Raw genomic sequence first — 19674 nt, 5'->3', positions numbered from 1 at the left:
CCAGGCCTTGCGGTACAAGCCTACTATCACAGGTAATGGAGAAGCTAGTCAAAATGAATGAGAATTCAAAGCCTGGGCTACAGAGTGAGTTTAAGGGCAGCCTGGGCAACTCAGTGAGACCTTATCTCAAAATCACTTTTTAAAAGGGGATGAGGCTATAGCTCAGTAATAGACACTTGCCTAGCATGAGAGAGGCAATGAATTCAATCTCCAGGAATGGAAACAAAAACAAAACAACCCAAAACCAATAAATAAGGTTCACTGATAGTTTAACACTTCTTTTAATAACATAAAAAAGTTTACAGGTTGAATTATGAACATTTATTCCATTTTAAATGATATCACTTGGCCATATCAGTTACTTAACATGTTTTAGCACATATATTTTAAAGATTCCTTCTCTAAATGCTTACAGATATGCATTACTCTGGTCAAATCTCCAGCTAACTCAATGTCACAGAAGCAAATATATGTGTCTAATAGTAGAATACCATGATACTCTATCAACTACCCCTCTGTGGATTCAATTCCATGGATAGTTGTTATTACACGCCTTTCTGATGTCTGCCTTTAAAACCACCTTACCCCACTTCCAGCATGCCCTTTGGCTCTAAGGTTACAATTCTTTTGCTAGCAGTAAGAATAAATTCAAGTAAAACAGGCAAGCTCACCTGTGCATCAGCAAGCTGAACAGCAGGAAAGCCTTGGTTTGCTTCTTCCACACCTGCCACATCATCTTGACTAGTACTGTGCTGAGAATGTGTCCCATCCAGAGTATTCTGATCACTAGACAAGACGGTGTTAAAATCTGAGGCTGATGGTATTGTAGGAAGATTGGGTGCAACTCCTAGTATCAAAATTTCCAGAGTAAAATGTGACTCCATTTGGAAACAGGAAAACCATAAAAGAGCATAACAAGTCAAATTTAAAAACAATCTATGTTGTCTATGTTGTAGTACCCTTACCAGACCATTGGTAAGGAAAAGAAAAACTAATAATATGTAATAGTAAAATTTTATAGATGTAATTTATTAATTAAAAAATGAAAATAAATATTCAGAAAATACTAGTGATCTTTATCCAGGTAATCAAGCCTGTCAGTCCAAAATGTAGAATTTTATGACTGGAAAAATCTTTGAAAAGTAAATGTAGCAGGACAAAAGCCATAGTGTTAACAGAATCACATCCAGGCTGTCCTGAGGATGAACAAAACCAAACCCCCACTCCCGCATGTTCTTTATCATGTAAGTTTCCAGACAAAGGACCCTTGAGAGAGAGGAACTGTTCCATTCCAGTTCTCTAGTAATTTAAACTACAGCCACTCAGAACAACAGTGAAAGTGAGAACCAGAAAAGATGCCAAGAACTGCAGGGTGCTATCTTTCTACTGTCTTCAGTCTAGAGTCAATGCAAAGACCTAGCATGATGCTATCAGATGTCTTCAAGACTGAGGTGGGCCACATCAACAAGAGAAAGAGCTGAGTAAGCACTCACAAATCAACTACTTTTCACATTTTAATAATTTCTATATGGAAAGAATTCACATGGTTCAGATAGCTGTTTTAAAGATTCATTTTAGTGGCCTTTAGTAATCAGTACCAAAGTTTATTTCAATATTTATTAACTTGGAAATACACGAAAAGGAAGGCTAATATACTTACACTGGATATAGCCACAACTTTCTTAGGGAAACATCATCCTGTCAGTTTTCTTCCTACATATGCATATTCTAATAAATGAGCCTCATTTATCTCTCTCCTTGGGGAAAGAAATCTTTACTGTCCCATTGAGCTGATTGCGTATTTGTTAAGTAACTACAAAGAGTACTTGAATTAATAGCTATGATGTCTCAGAGAGAGCTAGACAAATTCAAAATATTTTCTGCACTATAGGTATACGTAGTAACTGCACTTTGCTTTTTAACCTGCCTCCTTTGGTGTTATGAACGTTTAACCAACCACATTAAATGGAAATTTTAAATTCTTTAAATCTTGTATTTGATATAGCAAGAATACCAAGTGATAGTTTAATTTACCATTTTCTGAAAGAGTCCAATTTCCACCAAATGTCACTAAAACATCTGACAATTCAATTATCTTCTGAGAAACAAGATTTTGCTGTAACTATGTGTGCCACTTAAGACAGTTAAGATAAAAACGACGATCGTAATACCTGTTGGAAGACTGTTATGTCCTGACTTTGTAACAGGAGATTCCTGTACCACACTTCCACGATTACCCACAGCATTTGACATCCAATTATAAAAACTCACAGATGATGGCTCAGATAACAAAGGATGTTCAGACAACATGTCAGTGGCCACTGTATTTCCTGAAAACAAAGTTTACTGAGAATAAAATTACCATATACTGTAACACAGAGAATGCCACTTACATACTTTCCGAATGTCAGATAAAAATGTCTTCACAAATTTTTTTTAAAAATTCCTTTACTTTTATTTTATGCATATAGGTGTTCTGCCTAAGTGTGTCTGTGTACAAAGTACATGCAGTGCCTGTGGGAGCCAGAAGAGGGAGGGCATCAGGATCCACTGGAACATGTGGATGCTGGGGAGCAAACTTAGGTCTCCTCTGCAACAGCAGCTAGTGCTCCTAACTATTGAGCCATCTCCCCAAGAATTTTTTAACTCTCACTTCATGAGGTTGTTAGGCAGATTCTAAAGCATTAGTACAGAATTCATTTTTATTATCACAGGATGATAATTCTACATTCCTTAGTCTCAGCATGCATAGGTTGGCATTAGTCAGCACTTATTTGAAAACAAAAAGTGAAAGGCATGAAGAGAAAGTTATACTTTTATTCTAAGATATTTTTTCAAAAAGAGTATACGAAAAAGATTAGTCATGCAACCAAAGTATATCATAAACTTTTTTTAATTCTCCACAATAGAAAATTAATTGAAAGAATTGTTTTAATTTTAATTGTGTGTGTGTGTATGTGTGTGTGTGTGTGTGTGTGTGTGTGTGTGTGTGTGCACGCGCACACACACATGTATGAGTCCAGAGGTGAGACCTGGATTCACTGGAGCTAGATACCTGTTCTTGTTAGGGAGCTACTTTTCACAGCTGCACTACTTCTCTGAGGAGTGCCTTCCAGAAGGTTGTGCAGGCTCGGGAAGCTTCCAGTCAGATAGCTGAGAAGGCTCTCCTTCCTTGGACTCTCCTTTACTGGCATCCCACTACGTCCAACATGGACTGGAGAATCTGTAGCAGTGTCTCCACTGGTGTAACTCAGAGAATGGTATGGATGAATGCCCTAAAAAATAAACACCGGAATTTTTTCTAACATATGTAAAAATGACTCCTGATAATTACAACCTCTATGATGGTTGCTACTGCTGCTAGCTATCCTACCCTTTAATATAGTGATTCTGTCTATTAGGACTGTTGTGTGTCAAATGTAAAAAAGCATTTTCTATAACTCTGATGTACAATGAATGCTAAGGGCTACACATCACATTCAAGTATATTCCTTGAAGTATTTTAACAATTAATCACTAATCAGTTTCTATAGTTGAATAAGAATCATAGAACAGAATCTCAAACATAATACAGGAAATAAATGCTTGTAAGTATCTAAGGGGCCAGTAACCAGAGCATCAGGACTTAAGCAAGTTATGAGGAAGAATGTTTGTAGAGGTGCTAAGAACATGCTTATAGCTATTTAAAGAATAAGAAGTAACCAGAGCAATTCTTTTTATCACTGTTTAATTACTGGTCCAGCAACTGATACCCAGAAATAATCTGCCTCATAGAACTATTCTCTTAAAAAACTAAGAATCAACTTGTTACATGACTGACACCATCAAAAGTAAGGTCCCAGGAGAGACATAATGCATTAAACATAATCTCGGCACATAGGAAGCTGAGGCAAGAGCACTGCCATGAGTTCAAGGCCAACATAATCAATACAGTAAATTCCAGGGCAGCCAAATAGAAACAAGACATTTATCAAAACAAACAAAAATCAACCAAACAAACATAAAAATCACAGAGCAGAAATAACAAAACTAGAGAAGGAAAGCTATTTGTCAGTCTTGACCGTACTTTTTTTTTTTTTAAAACTGGAGGTAAGCATAGACAACCAACAGAAAGGAAACTACAGGCTTTTTGAGTAAGAACAGGAGATACAGAAAAAAGACCACTGAAGTATTAGCAAAAAGGGGGAAGGGAAAGAAATCTCTCACTGTAGGAGATAAGAGCACTTACAACATACTAAACATGTGCTATGTGTATTTCATGTTATTTAATCCCTGTATGCTTTTTGATGTAGATGATTAGCCTTGTCTCACAAAGGAAAAATTAGTTTTATAAATAACCAACTGAGGAAAAGTCAGATATTTTAACCCATCTGCCTTACTTCAACTCCACCACTCTTGATATTATACTATCTTCGCTTATTGGTTTTGACTGTCAACTTGAATGGGAAGACAGTCTAATGGGGCACTGTCAAGACTGAGTTGGTCTATGGCCATATCTGTGGAAGACTTTTAACTGCTGAAAGACGTGGGAACACAGTCTGTTGCAAATGGCACCACTCCCTAGAAAAGAGGTCCTGCACAGTATGAAAGAGGACAAAGATTAGATGAGTGCACACAAGCAAGGATGCATATATTCTCTTTTCTTTTTTGACAGTCAATATGCTATGACTAGGTGCTTGAGTTCCTGTCCTGACTTCCCTGAAATGATGGACTATCACATGAATTATAAGTAAAAACAAACAAACAAACAAACAAACAAAACAACAACAAAAAAACCTTTCCTTTCTGTGTTGCTTAAGAGCATTTGGCATAGCAACAAAAATGAAATGAGAATACTCACCCTTCTAGCACTTTAATAATAACAAAGAGTGCACCAATCTATTACTGTGTGTGTTTTAAAATTAGCACTTTAACAAACACATTAATTTAAAAGGCAATATGTACACAAAATAAAAACTTTAAAAGCATAAGAAACGTTAGTAGAAAGTTGTGTTCTAGTTATCTAGATCTCTTTCCCAATGTTTTTCTAGTTTTTCATTTTTCTGTATTATTTATGTGCTATAAAAGCATACACATTGTGGTGGTTTGAATAAGAATAGCCCCCATAAGCTCACATATTTGAATGCTATATTCTGCAGTTGGTGGAACTGTTTGGGAAGGATTAGGAGGTGTGGCCCTTTTGGAAGAGGTGTGTTGGGGGTGGTTTTGAAGTTTCAAAAGCCCATGCCATTCCCAGTTAGCAGTCTTTTCTGTCTCACAGTTGTCTTAACAAGTGCTTTCAGCTACTGCTCCATTGCCATGCCTGCCTGCCACCATACTTTTCACAATGATGGTCATAGATTCTAACCCTCTGAAACTGTAAGTCCCCATTTAAGTGTTTTCTTTTATAAGTTGCCTTGGTCAGGGTGTTTCTTCACAGCAGTAGAAAACTAAAACACACACATACACACACACACACACACGCGCGCGCACCCCTATATTCTGCTGTTAATTCAATCCATGTAATTCCAGTGACATCCACAGCTGCACACAGACCTAACCCCTTTTTGGAAAGGCTTTGTGGTAGGCATTTATAACTGTACATTTATTAGCCCTCTGATGTTTAATTATTTTATGTCATGTTCATTATTTTCCCACTTGGTATTACCAAGAAAGTTCTAGGATCTATCTGATCATTTATGGTCACTTCTAGAATGAATAAATAGTCCTTGACATGGAAAGATTTTAACTTTCACATATAATTGCCATACTGTCCTTCAAAAGTCAGGACCATGTTCACTTCTTATGCAAATGTTTCCTCCCAGATTGAAACATTCCACTCCTATTCCTGAAAGTAACCCAATAAAACTCACTGCTTCTCCAAGTTGGACTCTGGTAGTATCTGTACTTTGGTGAGTCATAGGTTCTCTATTTGAGTGGACATGTGTGTAGTGTCTCCCCAGAACAAGGTATGTCATATAACAATATTCTAATATTGTAGGAGAAAAAACAGGAGACTGTTTCCTTAAATCTTCACCAATAATATGTAATATCAAAAGTTTTAGTATTCTAATCTTATAGATAAAAATGGAAATGTCATTTTATTTTATATTTCTTTATAAGAGAATACATCTGCATATGTGTATACATATTTTTATGACATTTTATGCCTTTATCCATTTTTTAACTTTTCTTTTTAGTATCTTGTCTTTTTCTTAATGATTAGGAAAAAAACTTTTATTGTTGTTTATTTGGTAGCCCTTTTTCATGTGTATTTTATTTAGAAATTTAATATTTTAAGGTCAAAATTATTCTAGCAATGTAAATTACATGCAGACTTTAATTGAAAAAACTATTAACTAATATTTTCAGTTCTTAGAAAAGCAAACAAACAACAACAAAAAAAACCCCATAATAATACAAAGTATCAGATACACTTACATGTCTTAACTCAGTTATTCTCACCATAATCCTCCAATGGAGGTTGTTGTCAAAATATCTACCTTACAAATAAGGATGCACAAATCAGTAATTTTTCAAGTTACAGAGCAGGATTAAAATGAGGGTATTGCTCTATATGCTAGTCTACTCACCTGACTATATTGTCCCTCTTACCGAGCATTCTTTAAACTTGTTAAAATAATGGAGTTAAGATCCTAATTTGTAAAATCCCAACCTAAGCTTTGCAATTGATAATATACAGCCTAAAAGGCTTCTCATTAAAACTGAAATGACAAGATTATTATTAACATTTTTAATACTAAATTTTATTACATATAATATTCAATAAGATAAAAAAAAACCCACAAAGGTTGAGCAGTCTTTAATTTTTAATCATTGATGATACAATTTTCATGGAAATATATACACCAAAAGCTATTAACCAAATTAATTTCAATATAAAATTGGAATATTTAGAGCAGGCATTTAATACATTTAATATTCAAATAAAAAAATTAGGTCAACAATGTTAAGTTTTAAATTTTAATCAAAACCAGCATACTATACCTTTATTTTTAATGCAGAGTCACTATGGGTGTGAGTTTTAGAAAGCTTCCTCATTATTTCAGCTCCAGTGACAGGTCCAGAGCTACCAGGTGGTGGCCGGTTAGCTGTTCCTTCTAGAAGCATTGTGTGTTCACTAACTGTGGCTAAAATGGTTAAAAAAGAGGAAGTTAGATATATGACCACACATTTTCTTTACAAATCAACTAGTATTCTGATCTGTATAATTAAAATCCATCTTTACAAGCTGAAAAATATAAATTTTTATAATCTTCATGTTTTTGTTTCCTTACTCTCCAACCTTAATCTGAGTTTACACCATCCACCAATATAGTGACCAAAATCTAATTCAATTACCCTCTAGAATATGGAGTGTGCCACAAATAAATACAGGTACAATGAACAATTAGAAGGGAAGTGACTGAACTAATCAACCTCTATGCATACTAAATTCTGGATAATAAGCAATAAAATTCAGGCTACTTTTAATAATATATTTATTAAAAGTAAAGTTTTAAAAATTATGCTATATAAATGGTCTGAAATCTGTAATTTTAGGACTACCTTTTCCCCCTACTTTTAATTCTTTTTCAAAACACCTTAAGACAATCTAATCTATCATCATAATAAAAAATTAAAGTACAAACATACATTTCAAAAACTTCAGATACAACACATTTTATTTATAGAATTGTATGCCAAGCTCAGGCTTCTAAATTTACTTAAATATCAAATATATGTAACAGATGACAAGATAAAACTCCTTTAAAAACAGATAAATGGTGCAAGTACAATTTTAAAAGGCAGGTTTTTTTTTAAAAAATGAGCTTGCTATAGAAGTTGTCTCTACTGGATAGATCCTAAGTCTTCTATACCTCACAATGCCAAATTATAAAATTTGTTCAATAAAAAGATTCCAAAGTCATTTGTGAATGTGGATTTATAAAATTCACAACTGCACAGTTAAACCATAGTATTTTCAAATTTGAGACAAAAATTAAAATTATTGAATACCATGTGACCAACTATGCAACAGCTAGGATTTGCTAGTAGCTACAGGAAAAAGGTCTTCACTGGTATCTTGTAAAGAGGTATATTATTGATATGAAGCTATTCCTACAAAAGGCAAATACCCAGTCCCACCCCACCAAAAAAAAAAAAAAAAAAAAAAAAAATTGATTACACTGAGAAAAAAGAAGTAGAAAAGTACCCTAGTCTAAAGTTACCTGCATCAAACTCAAATTCTGCACCATCAGCACTGGTATCACTTTGAAGACCACCTCCATTATCGAGGCCCAGTCCATCTTCATGCTCCTGGTCCACAGCAGCTGGAGGTTTCAGTGGCTGAGCTGGTCGGTGTAAGCTAACTCCTTTGAAGGCAGGTGTCACCACAATGAACTTCATCCACTGACGTGCCAAAGCAACTAATCCTTTCTTTAAAGTTACCAGTGCAGGGAGCCCATCACTCTATGGTCACAATGAAGAATTTATTTAAATTTCCAAATGTCTACTTATGAGATGAAGAAACTAAAATTTAGATTTTAAATAGTTTGTTCAACAATACCTAGGATTTCAAATTGACAATAAAACCTCCTACAGCTACACATACATTGCAAATGTCCCTAGAGGGTTTATGGACTTTAAAAGTTTCGGTTCCAGTGTAGCAATGTTTTTAGAAAGGGGAGGAATCTTTAAGAGGGAATCTAATGGAGATCACTGAGGACAGTGGTCTTAGAATTCATTATAGCAGTTATGGTGAGACCTGATTAGTCTGTACATGGGCTGTTATTAAAGAGCAAGGCCACTACTTCACCTGCTTCTGGCTACCTGTCTTGGCATTGGGATATCTCTCCTCTCTCTCCTCTCCCCCCTCCCCCACTCCCCTCTCCCTTCTCTCCTCTCCCTTCTCCCCCACTCTTCCCTCTACCTCTCTCTCTCTTTCTCTCATACACCATGGAGCCACTGCCAAGGGATTCTGGTCCTCACCAGAGCCACACTAATGCCAGTGCTATGCTCTGGGTACTTGAGAACTGTAGAAACGTCCTCCGTTCATAAATTACCAGCCCCAGGTATTTGATTAGAGTAACAGAAAATACCCGATACAGAACCCAAACTCTAAATTCTGCATTACATAATTTTGTCATAAAACACCATGGCTACATCAGGTGAACAAGACACTAAACACTAGGTACAAAGTTGCTTTTGTTTTCATTATTATTATTATATATTTTTTTTTTATTTTTTGGTTTTTCGAGGCAGAGTTTCTCTGTGTAGCTTTGTGCCTTTGCTGGAACTTGCTTTGGAGACCAGGCTGGCCTCGAACTCACAGAGATCTGTCTGCCTCTGACTCCCGAGTGCTGGGATTAAAGGCGTGAGCCACCAATGCCCAGCTTTTCATTATTTTAAGAACCATTTAATTGACATTTTTGGCCCAAATGAAGATTCAAAATTTCTTAGATGATTCACTAAGTTTATAAGAAATAAAATTATTCACTGCAAAGATTAGTAATCTATCACATATCTCTACTTTTAAATATTAAATTGTATTGTTGTAAATTAAATCCTGGGTATAAATGGATTTGTAACTATCTTGAAAGCTAACAATGAAGATGATTACAGGAAAGAAACATTGGCTACTTTCCTATTTCAGTCTTAAAAGAAAATTGTGAATTCTCCTCAACTCTTCTTTACTGCAATTCTCACACTGACATAAATGTTCACTTTGGCCAAAGGGCTCCATTTATAACAGGGTGAGAAAGCACACCCACTATCTAAGGAACATCAGGTCTTCTCTTTTCTGCCTAGACACAGTGCCATCTGTACCTCTCTCTTCCTTTCACATCTTGTAGAGCATCCTCTCAGGGTTAATGCCTCAAGTCTTTTTGTTCTAGTTTCTCAGACCACAACTTGGATGGGCATGTCAGGCTTACATTGTACAACTTTGTCTTCAATTTCCAGAAAGTAGAACTATTTCAGTCTTAGATATAAACGTCTTTTTAAAACCCACCACTTATCATTGATTCTTTACTTGCCTGGTGAAAGGAATGGCTGGCCATTAATAGTAGTGATACATAGTTGCCTAATTTGACTAAATATTGTTGTGTATGCTCTACTACCCAGAAGCCTGGAGAAGACAAGCAATGTTCTCAAACTTCTAACATTCCAATCACAATTTGCTATTTGCTTTCCTGGGGGCAGGGATGAGCTGTGCAATTAATTATATAGTCTCCCCTCATTAATCACTCTTTATTTTACTAAACAATTGTGACTCTAGGGATTGTTTTGTGGCTTAAAACTTATGCTATTAGCTTCTAGGATACAACTGTCTCAGTTCTCCTATCTCTTTACTTCCCTTCTTAGCAATCAGTTTAGCTTTATCCAACCTCTCTAACCTTCTTGAAGTCTGGCATTTTTTTCAGAATTCCACCTTTGACCATTTCTCATTTAATCTATCATGCTGAGAAATCCTATTCATACTGACAGCTTCTACTAACACCTTTATACATGCCACTCCAAGAATGTCAATCAGAGCACAATGCTATCTACTGACCTGTATTTCTAACCAAATTTCTCTTCCTGTCCATCTGTACTATTGCTACAGAATAGCAGCTTCCTTAAAGCTAATACTTACCAATCAGGTGTGGTGGTGCAGGCCAGCAATCAGGAGGCAGAGACAGGTAGGATCTCTGTGAGTTTGAGACCAGCCTGGTCTACAAAGTGAGTTTCAGGATCTACACAAAGAAACCCTGTATCAAAAAACAAAACAAAACAAAAAATCTAGTACTAACCATTGTGGCATCATCAATGATGGAGTAATTTGCTTGATGGAGGTAGTGATGTAGAATATTACATAGTAAACATGAAGGATTTTCTTGGAGAAAGCGAGCAACTTTTGTAAGTCTATTATATTTACTTCTTAAAGGAAAATGTACACTTTTATTCTGAAAACACAAGAACAAAAGACTTAAAATTATATGATAAGAGATCCTATAATCAAAGATATCTAGTAATTCAGAACTTGTAGATCTGGTATTTTCCAATAACTATTATAGTAGTGAATCATTTTCAGTAACCAAGCATGTCTGATACATTATATGATTAAAAGACACACCTCTAATGCTTCTGTCATTATGCATCCCATAACAGCACAAATTCTCAGGGTTCCTTCAGTCTCTAATTTGTTTAAAGATGACTTGAGTTGATCAATGGGAACCAGCCATGCACCAACAGCTGGGGTTGCAGTGCTTAAAAGGTTCAGCTGCCTTTTAAAATAAAAATTAAAAAAAAAAAAAAAGTAGGATCAAGATTTATATTTCAAACAATCTCCTATATCTATAGCATTTACTATTATTTTACTGAGGCAATATTTTTCTTTTTGGTCATTAAATTATGAACATATAAATAAAAAATGGACGCTTGGAAAGGAAATAGGGGCAAATATGTCTGAAATGAAGAATAAAACAAAAGTTTTATTTATTTATTTATTTATTTATTTATAAGAAAAGACAAGTAAATATAGCTAAAATACTGGAAAGAAATTGGGGTAAGTAGAGAAAATATAATATCTACAGAAAGTGTCCAATGAGAAAGACAGGAAGAATAGTCACCTTAGCACTAACAGAGTATTAGATATCAGAAAAATATTTCAGGAAGTAAATGTAAAAGAACGCATACTGTCTGAAATAAGGACAAACTGTCAGTGGACAAAATTACATTTTGAAATTTTTTACCTAGAAAATGCATGCGTAGGAGATCTCACATTGGTGGGAGCTGCAAAACTAAACCAAATTTCTTTAATGGTCAATTTCATGCTACATGAATCTGGAGGTGGTGGCATTAGAGGTAGATCTTTTTTCAGATCATCAGATTCAACTCCTTCATCCTATATAAAAAAAAAAGCCAACAACTTAATAATGTATTGATCTTGCAGAACCACAACACAGGCTTACTAGCACAGGCTTAAAGCACAAAACCTTTTCATCCATCAGGCTGAACAGAGTATACCTTTACATAAAACCATGAACTATGACTACTGCTCCAAGTAACCTCCTACTTGGGATCTAAACCCAGGGCATCCATCAGGTTTGGCAGCAAGGCAGAAAATGCTTTTGCTTGCTGAGCCATCTTACTAGACCCCATATACTTTTCTTTGAGAAAGAAATCTAAACCTGTAGTCCTAGATATTCCGGAGGCTTAGACAAGAGGATCTTTTAAAAGCCCAGGAGGTCAATACTAGTCTAGGCAAAATAGCAAGACTATCCCTGACAGAAACAAAACAACAACAACAAAAGAAACCTCTATGGCTGGGGAGGCAGCTAAGTGGTAGGGTTAGCTCTTGCAAAGCATGTTACAAGGTCCTAAGTTTATTCCTTAGCATCACAAAACATAATAATTAAATTTGAGACGTTGATTTTTCAAGGAGCTATGAGCCAGGCACTTGGGTGTATAAAAACACAGAACTTGACATTTAAAAAAAGGAGGGAGACTTATGCATTATTACTGCAGCAATATGCCTGGTCAATAGGTGAGAGGGAAAGAACACCGAAAGAACTCTTGTTCAGTTCACAGCCACATGTGTCTGTCTTCATTCCTTTCATTAAAATTCTAATTCAATCCTCCAAACACTTCTAAAGAACTAGTAAGGAAACTGATTAACTTAAAATGTTATCTATTACTATAGTGTAGGGGTGTGAACATTAAGTGTAAGAATGCCATGGTGCAAATATGAAGATCAGAGGACAACTCTGTAGAGTCAGTTTTCTCCTACTATTTTTACGAAGATTCAAATTTTGGTTGCCAAGCAAGCTACCTGGCAATTGGTTCTACCTGCTGAACCATCAGGCTGTTCTGGAAATTGATTAACTCTACAACTATGGACCAAATAAAAATAAATCCCCAGGGGCTAGGGACAGTGGCTCAATGGGTAACAGCATTTGCCCAACAGCCTGACAACCTGAGTTTGAATCATCAGAATTCACATGAAAACAAACAAACACTCCTCAGGCAGTACTACAGGTCTGTAATCTCAGTGTGTTCCAACAGGGGAATGAGAGGTGGTGACAGGAGAATCTCAGGATGCTCTAACCAGCCAACTGGTTTATACAGCATTGAAGAAACCTGTCTCAAGGAGAAGGTAAAGGCTGATATTCAGAGGCTGTCTCTGATCACCACATGTAGGCTACATACAGCATACCTAGACCAACACACTGATAATCTGTTTCTCACAACAGAGAAATAAAAATAAATAATCCTCAGGAAATGGGGTTCAGAGTTAAGTATAACCATGAATACTAGGTGCCCACAATCTATTTCTTAATGAAAGGGTGCTTTCTTAAGCTTTTTCTGTTTACTCTCAGAAGTTTATGTGTATCTGTATACATTCACTAAATTCTTGTTTGTACTAGACACTGAGTAAAGTTTTTATATATGGTATGTTTCAGTCTTCAAAACTCTGTAGAGTCAATGACATTACTTACTACACTATTATAACTGGGGGAAAAAAAAACAGGAAAAGCTAAAAAACTTGCTAGTCCAAGGTCACCAAGCAGTTAGTGACCCAACTTCTCCACAATACAGAATTTTAAATATTTTTGCTGTTAACATATCCATCACAATTAAATTCTACTACAATAAAAATAATTAACTGAATATAAGGTATTATTTAAAATGGTATCTAAAGCAGATATTGATAAAAATATTATCTACATAAAATATCACTGACTTCTAAATTAATCAAAACCTAATTAATTAATCAAGCTTACTTTTCATAAGTTCTATAAATTCATTTACTTAACAAATATTTAGTAAGTGCATACATAAGCAGGGTATTATGCTAAATACTATATTGGGCAGGAATATGCACCATAGGTATATATTCCTATACCTATTCAGAAAATATACTCTAGTCATAGTATATTCAACAAAATATTACAACTCCCAAACTGGAAATGACAAGGAGATATGCCTCATTTTGAATTGTGTAGTTTCCTAATTCCAAACTATTAGTATCATTAGAAATTCACCAACTTGTTCATCTGAGACCGAGTTTCCATTTATATCAGAGGAAGGACTGGTTCGGTCACACGGAAGGTTATCATCAGAGACATCAGTATTGTAGCCGCTGCCCGTTGGAGAATCAGAAGAATTATTGGATGTCAGCACTCCACCCCTTTCTGTGACACTAGCCTTACCCATAATTCCAAAACTGTTATATAAAACTGCACCAGATTGCCTTCCTCCTATAAAAATGAAAGGAGTAATCTGTTAGAAAAAGAGTAGATATGTGTTTTACTGCTGTACTCTAAAGTATCTGTATATAACTTCATCAAGACCATGTTTTTCGTCACTAGCTTTTGCCCTTATCTAAAAGCTTTATGCATGACTAACTTACTAGGTCAAAAGGTATAGACATACAGACAGCCACTAGTATTTTAAGTATTTAATCGAGTCATGGAAGACTAAACCTCAAAGTCTTATAACAATTGAACTTTGCTAGTTTAAAGTATTATTCATAATGGTATAAGACTTACCTTCCTCCTTTTCTCCCCCCCCCCCGCCACTTATATAAGAAACAAGTATAAATAGTAGTTTTCATTAAATAAAGAATTTACATGAAATATTTACTTGTTATATGGCAAAGCTCTAAACTCTGAAAAGAATGGGATGCTCCAATGAACTGAGGAATTTCTATACCCTGCTGTTCTATGAGGCCCCAAGATTTGGGACAGAAGGACTGTCTTGCTGTGGAAGGAATAACTGGGATTGCTATCCACCAGGTACCACAATTTCTGCTGTATTATGTTGATCCAGGTTGCTCCAAGTAACAACCAATAAACACATTTCAGCAATGTTAAACCAAACTGTCCCCACTTAAGCAGAACTCAGGGTTAAAAAAAGCTTACCTTTTATAGTTAAATTTTCAAGTCCACATTCAAACATTATCCAGCCCCATTTTTCTTGACTGGGACCTATCCGTGTTACATCTGGGATAGTTTGCTGATCTGTCTCATCTACAAAAGTAAATTCATCCAACTCTTCAAGAGTAAATAAAACTTTGGACTTCTCAAAGGGAATGGCTGTGATGGCACAGGTCCCGATGTCTATTATTGAGAGAGCACAATGAACTTTTTTAAGAAAAAAACAGATGTTAATATTTGAGAAAATAAATCACTCACAATGGTTGTCCTAAAAAAGTATCTTAGTATTCTGCAAAGACAGAAAAATAAAATAATAAAATAAAAAATAAATAAAACACTTAAAAAATTCTGTCTACAAAGAAGTAAAGAAAATTCCAGAGTTAACAATGAATTTATCAATTTGTTTTTGAAAGATCAGAGTATTCTGTCAACAAAGGTAATAAACTCCTAAATAATCCAGCTTTGTGGTAAAGTACTTGAAAAAGCTTTCATCATTTACAATAAAATTATTTCATTTATGTGGCCTGAGGAAAAACACTGTTTCCTAGGAAAAGTGTAACTTTTATTAAAAGACTGCCTTATACTAACATTTTATATGAGTGCAATTTATTAGACATTGCTATGAATCCACTATTTACAGATGCAACGTAGTAAAATGTACCTCCATTTTCCCAAACTTTTATGATTATTTAATAACTTGCATTTCTCTTTAAATTTCTTGAACTTACTTTTAATAAGGGTATAAGGGGAGAAATTTATTTAATTTTATGAGTAATCTACTCCCATAGATATGAAGGCATACCCAATGGAAAGCTCAAAACACTGCATTCAGAAACCTACCTCATCTGTCTGTGGCTATCAAATGCCAAAAGATTGAGAATCTCAAACATATGTATAAACACTTATATTTGTTCTGCATTATTATGCAAATATATCTTGGAAATTCATGGGGAGTTTTATTTGTAATGAATATTTATTCTGGACAGTGAGTTTCAAGTTATATAATACAATGCTTATGATCAGGCATAATACTTAAGTGCAAACTGGTCACCACTGCAATCTACAGACATTTTACAACTCAAACTACTGTGTTTTGTCCCAGTTTTAGGGCTATAGTTTGCAGGTAGTTATAAAAAAATATCTTTTGAAAGCCATAGGTCAGATGCTGTGAAGTTATACATAAATAAGTCCTTTGCTAGATACTTTTATGCCAGCTTGACACAAGCTAAAGTTATTTAAGAGGAGGGAACCTCAATTAAGGAAAATCTCCATAAGACTGGTTGTAGACAAGTCATGAAGAGCAAGCCAGTAAGCAGTACTCCTCTATGGCTTCTACATCAGCTCCTGACTCCAGGTTCCTGCCCTGCTTGAGTTCTTGTTCTGGCTTCCTTTGATGATGAACTGTGATGTGAAAAAGTAAAGTAAATAAACCCTTTCTACTCTAATTTTCTTTCTCATCAATAGTATTTCATTGCAGTAATAGAAACCCTAACTAAGACAAACCCTGAGATAGGCCCAGCAGTTACACTGACCTAGAACACAGATAGGAACTATGACGCCTACAGAACCCACAAGACAGGGAGCAGATTCAAAAAAACCATTTGTTCATTTGGGATTGGTTATATGCCCAATATACAGATTTTGGGGAACAATCATCCCAAATTAGACTAACAAACAAAATTTTTTAAATTCAATCTGACATTCTGAGATCCTTTCAGTTTCTAAAAAGCACTAAAAAGAGTTCCAAAAACAACAACAAAAAAACAAAACCAAAAATAAAACCACATATACTAAAATGGCATCTAACAGTTCTACTTTTCTCTTTCAGTTTATTAGGGATAATAAGAAAAAAATATCAAAAAAAAAAAGAAGTTTTCTGATTTAAAAAAAAAAGAAAAATCTATTTAGATTAATATTACAATTAGTTCTTTTTAATAACACAATTTTCTTTTTTAAAAAGCTCTATATATGCTGTTCTCTGTTCTAATGAGCAAGAACTAGAAATTAAAAGAAAAAAAAAAGGAGATGAAGTAATTCCAAATTTGGGACATAAAACTTACTTTCCATTCTGTATAGAATATAAGTAAGTATGAGATAGTTAAATGCCTCACTGTAAAAGTACTTTCTCTTCCTTATAATGTCAAATTGCTGTACTACTCAAAGCGAAATGTTCTATTTTGGAAAATTTCGTATTTACAAATGCCAAAAAACAGAAATATTTTGAAGCCTACCTGTAGTATCAAGACCTCTAAGTTGCCCATGGACTCGATGGATATTTAACTTGGCAGCAATTTCTTTGCCTTTCTCTGCTCCAGCATTTGACCTAAGTGACCCAGATGACTGAGGCTGCATCTTGCTGGCATGAACATATCTATCAAAATTTGATATTTTACTAGGGTCTACATTATTTGAAGTCTCTTCAACCACACCTCTTAATGAAAACAGAAAAAATACACAATAGTTAACATTTAAATAATGTAGTCCAATAAAAACATTTAACTAAGTTGTTTAAGTTTAAAAGGAAACACTGTCTAAACTAAACCAATATTAGTAACATTACCTAAGTGTTTCTTGAAAATAACTATGAATTAAGATAATTAGGGCTTTTCACATCCAACAAACAATCATGGCTTAAATTATTAAAAATTTTTTACCTGTTCATACGAACTTGCGTAGCAATTCTGTCAAAACATAAAGCTACCAAGGAAACATGAGTCACACTTCTATTAGGAACTGTGGCTGGAGATTCTTCCACTGAGGCTTGTAACAAGCATAAGTTAACCTAACACACAAATGTCACAGATTTCAGAATTGAAAAGTTAAAAGGTGCACTTTATACCTAAATCACAAATAAAAAAGCAAAACAAACCTACTAATAAGAGTATATACATATATCTGAGGGTAATGAAGAAGAAACTTAAAAGTTCTCAAAACAGTCATAATTCCTGCTAAAGAAATGCCCACTAGTGCAATAGTGGCAAAAATGTTAGGGGAGTAATCAATACTTTCTGACTGGATTTAAGACAGAATTAATACCTGGAATTGTTAACTGGGCCAAGAACCAGTGGCTAAGTAGGTCACAGAATCTGGGGAAAACCTACTAATATTGTTCTGCTAAATGGACACAGTATTGATGCTTTTCCTAAGTATATCTTTATACTCATACATTAGTGCATCTCAACACTCATTAAAGAAGCTGTTTCTCTCTCTTGCTTTTTGATTAGTGGAGAGTTTTGATCATATTCTTCCTCTTCCCCAACTCTTTCCAGATCCATTCTTTCCTTCCCTAACCACGCAATTTTGTGACTTTTTTAAAGATCCTTCAAGACCAATCTATGCTGCCCAAATAATAGTGGATAAATGTTCTCCCACTGAGTGTGGTCAACTACACTTTTAAAGAAAAATTCAGAGGCGTTTCTTTTTGTAGTAGATGGCAATAAACAAACTCACAATTTATCAACATGTAGAGAATAAGAGTGCTCATTCAGAAATAGAACATCTGTATCTTACCTTCATTCCCAAGTCTTAGGAATCAATGAGGGAAAAAGAGCCAAAAGTGGTGGATAACTGCCGTGAAACTATGTTTTCTAGATATGACCAGACACTGCAAACAACTAACAAAGGATATGACTTCATGCCCAAGATTCGCACAAGACCAAGTCAACCCTAGCATTTATGATACTGGCAGGTACTCTGCACACTACTGGAAAAAGGCAATCATCACCATCTCTAGGCAACTTACAACAATGATATGCCTGCAAGATGAACTGTTGCAATAGTGGCCCAAATGTTATGGGAGTGACCAACCACTTTCTGATTACATTTAAATCCCACTCCATGAGACAGAACCCATAATTGATAATATAAAAAGCACCAAGAACCTGAGACTAGATAAGGACTAGTCATGGGACTATGGGAAAAATCTACTACTATTATTCTGCTAAAGGAACATAGTAATAAAATAGCTCCTAATGACATATTGCTATGCCCATAAATTGGAGCTTCAGAAAGAAAATGATTCCTAATGACATATTGCTATATCCATAGGTCAGAGCCACTTAACCCTTCTCAGAGAAGCTTCTTGTAGTTGATGGTGATTAACACAGAAACCTGAAACTGGACAATGTGTAAAGAGTCAAGAGACTTTGGAGCACAAGGTCCTAAATGGGATATCTTCAATGACCCCTTCTCCTCAAGGATCAAGGTTCTATGTGAAGGAGGAGGTGGAAAGATTGTAAGAGCCAGAGGTGATAGTTGACTCCAGGGAAACATGGTCTTCCAGACACAGCAAGACTAATGGACATATGAACTCACAGTGGCATCATACACAAGACCCATACAAGTTAAAGAAGATGTAGTCCTAACATTGAGAAGGGGAAGTGGACATGAGTTCCCACCTGTAACTAAAAAGCTATCTGCAACTGATATTCACTGGCAAAGGAAAAATCAGTTTTCTCCAATGCCCAGTAGTTGGCCAATACAAAATGAATGCAATGGTGTGTTTATGAGCTTTCTGACTCATTTTGTTTTGGGTTAGGCATTTTTTGACTTTTTGGACTTTGCTTGTTTATTTTTATTTCCATTTTGTTTGTTTGTTTTTCTTTTAACATGTTTGTTTCTTTATATCTTAAAGAGAGAGAAGAAAAAAGAACACAAAATTGGGTAGTTAGGGTGGTGGGAATAATCTGGGATAAATTGGGGAAGCGAAAAAAAGTGATCAAAATATACATATGAAAAAAATTTTCCAATAAAAAATAATACTGAGAAATAACAA

General features: G+C 35.1%; 1 protein-coding gene across 7 annotated transcripts in view; it reads right to left on the bottom strand.

The window, feature by feature from the left end:
• Kiaa1109 (KIAA1109 ortholog) overlaps window positions 1–19674 on the bottom strand; it is a 201653-nt gene that overhangs the window by 94062 nt on the left and 87917 nt on the right. For all 7 annotated transcript variants that reach the window (XM_036190575.1, XM_036190569.1, XM_036190574.1 and 4 more), the window contains exons 34-45: window positions 17555–17682; window positions 17132–17331; window positions 14886–15083; window positions 14011–14222; window positions 11715–11866; window positions 11096–11246; window positions 10773–10925; window positions 8211–8451; window positions 6988–7130; window positions 3056–3275; window positions 2172–2330; window positions 672–847 (exon numbers count right to left, since the gene is read on the bottom strand). In XM_036190575.1, coding sequence (XP_036046468.1) covers window positions 672–847; window positions 2172–2330; window positions 3056–3275; window positions 6988–7130; window positions 8211–8451; window positions 10773–10925; window positions 11096–11246; window positions 11715–11866; window positions 14011–14222; window positions 14886–15083; window positions 17132–17331; window positions 17555–17682 — 2133 coding nt within the window. The remainder of the gene's footprint in view (window positions 1–671; window positions 848–2171; window positions 2331–3055; window positions 3276–6987; window positions 7131–8210; window positions 8452–10772; window positions 10926–11095; window positions 11247–11714; window positions 11867–14010; window positions 14223–14885; window positions 15084–17131; window positions 17332–17554; window positions 17683–19674) is intronic.

The sequence above is a fragment of the Onychomys torridus genome, chromosome 6 (genome assembly GCF_903995425.1).
Source record: "Onychomys torridus chromosome 6, mOncTor1.1, whole genome shotgun sequence".
Lineage (NCBI taxonomy): Eukaryota > Metazoa > Chordata > Mammalia > Rodentia > Cricetidae > Onychomys > Onychomys torridus.
This window is presented reverse-complemented; position numbering and strand designations above follow the sequence as displayed.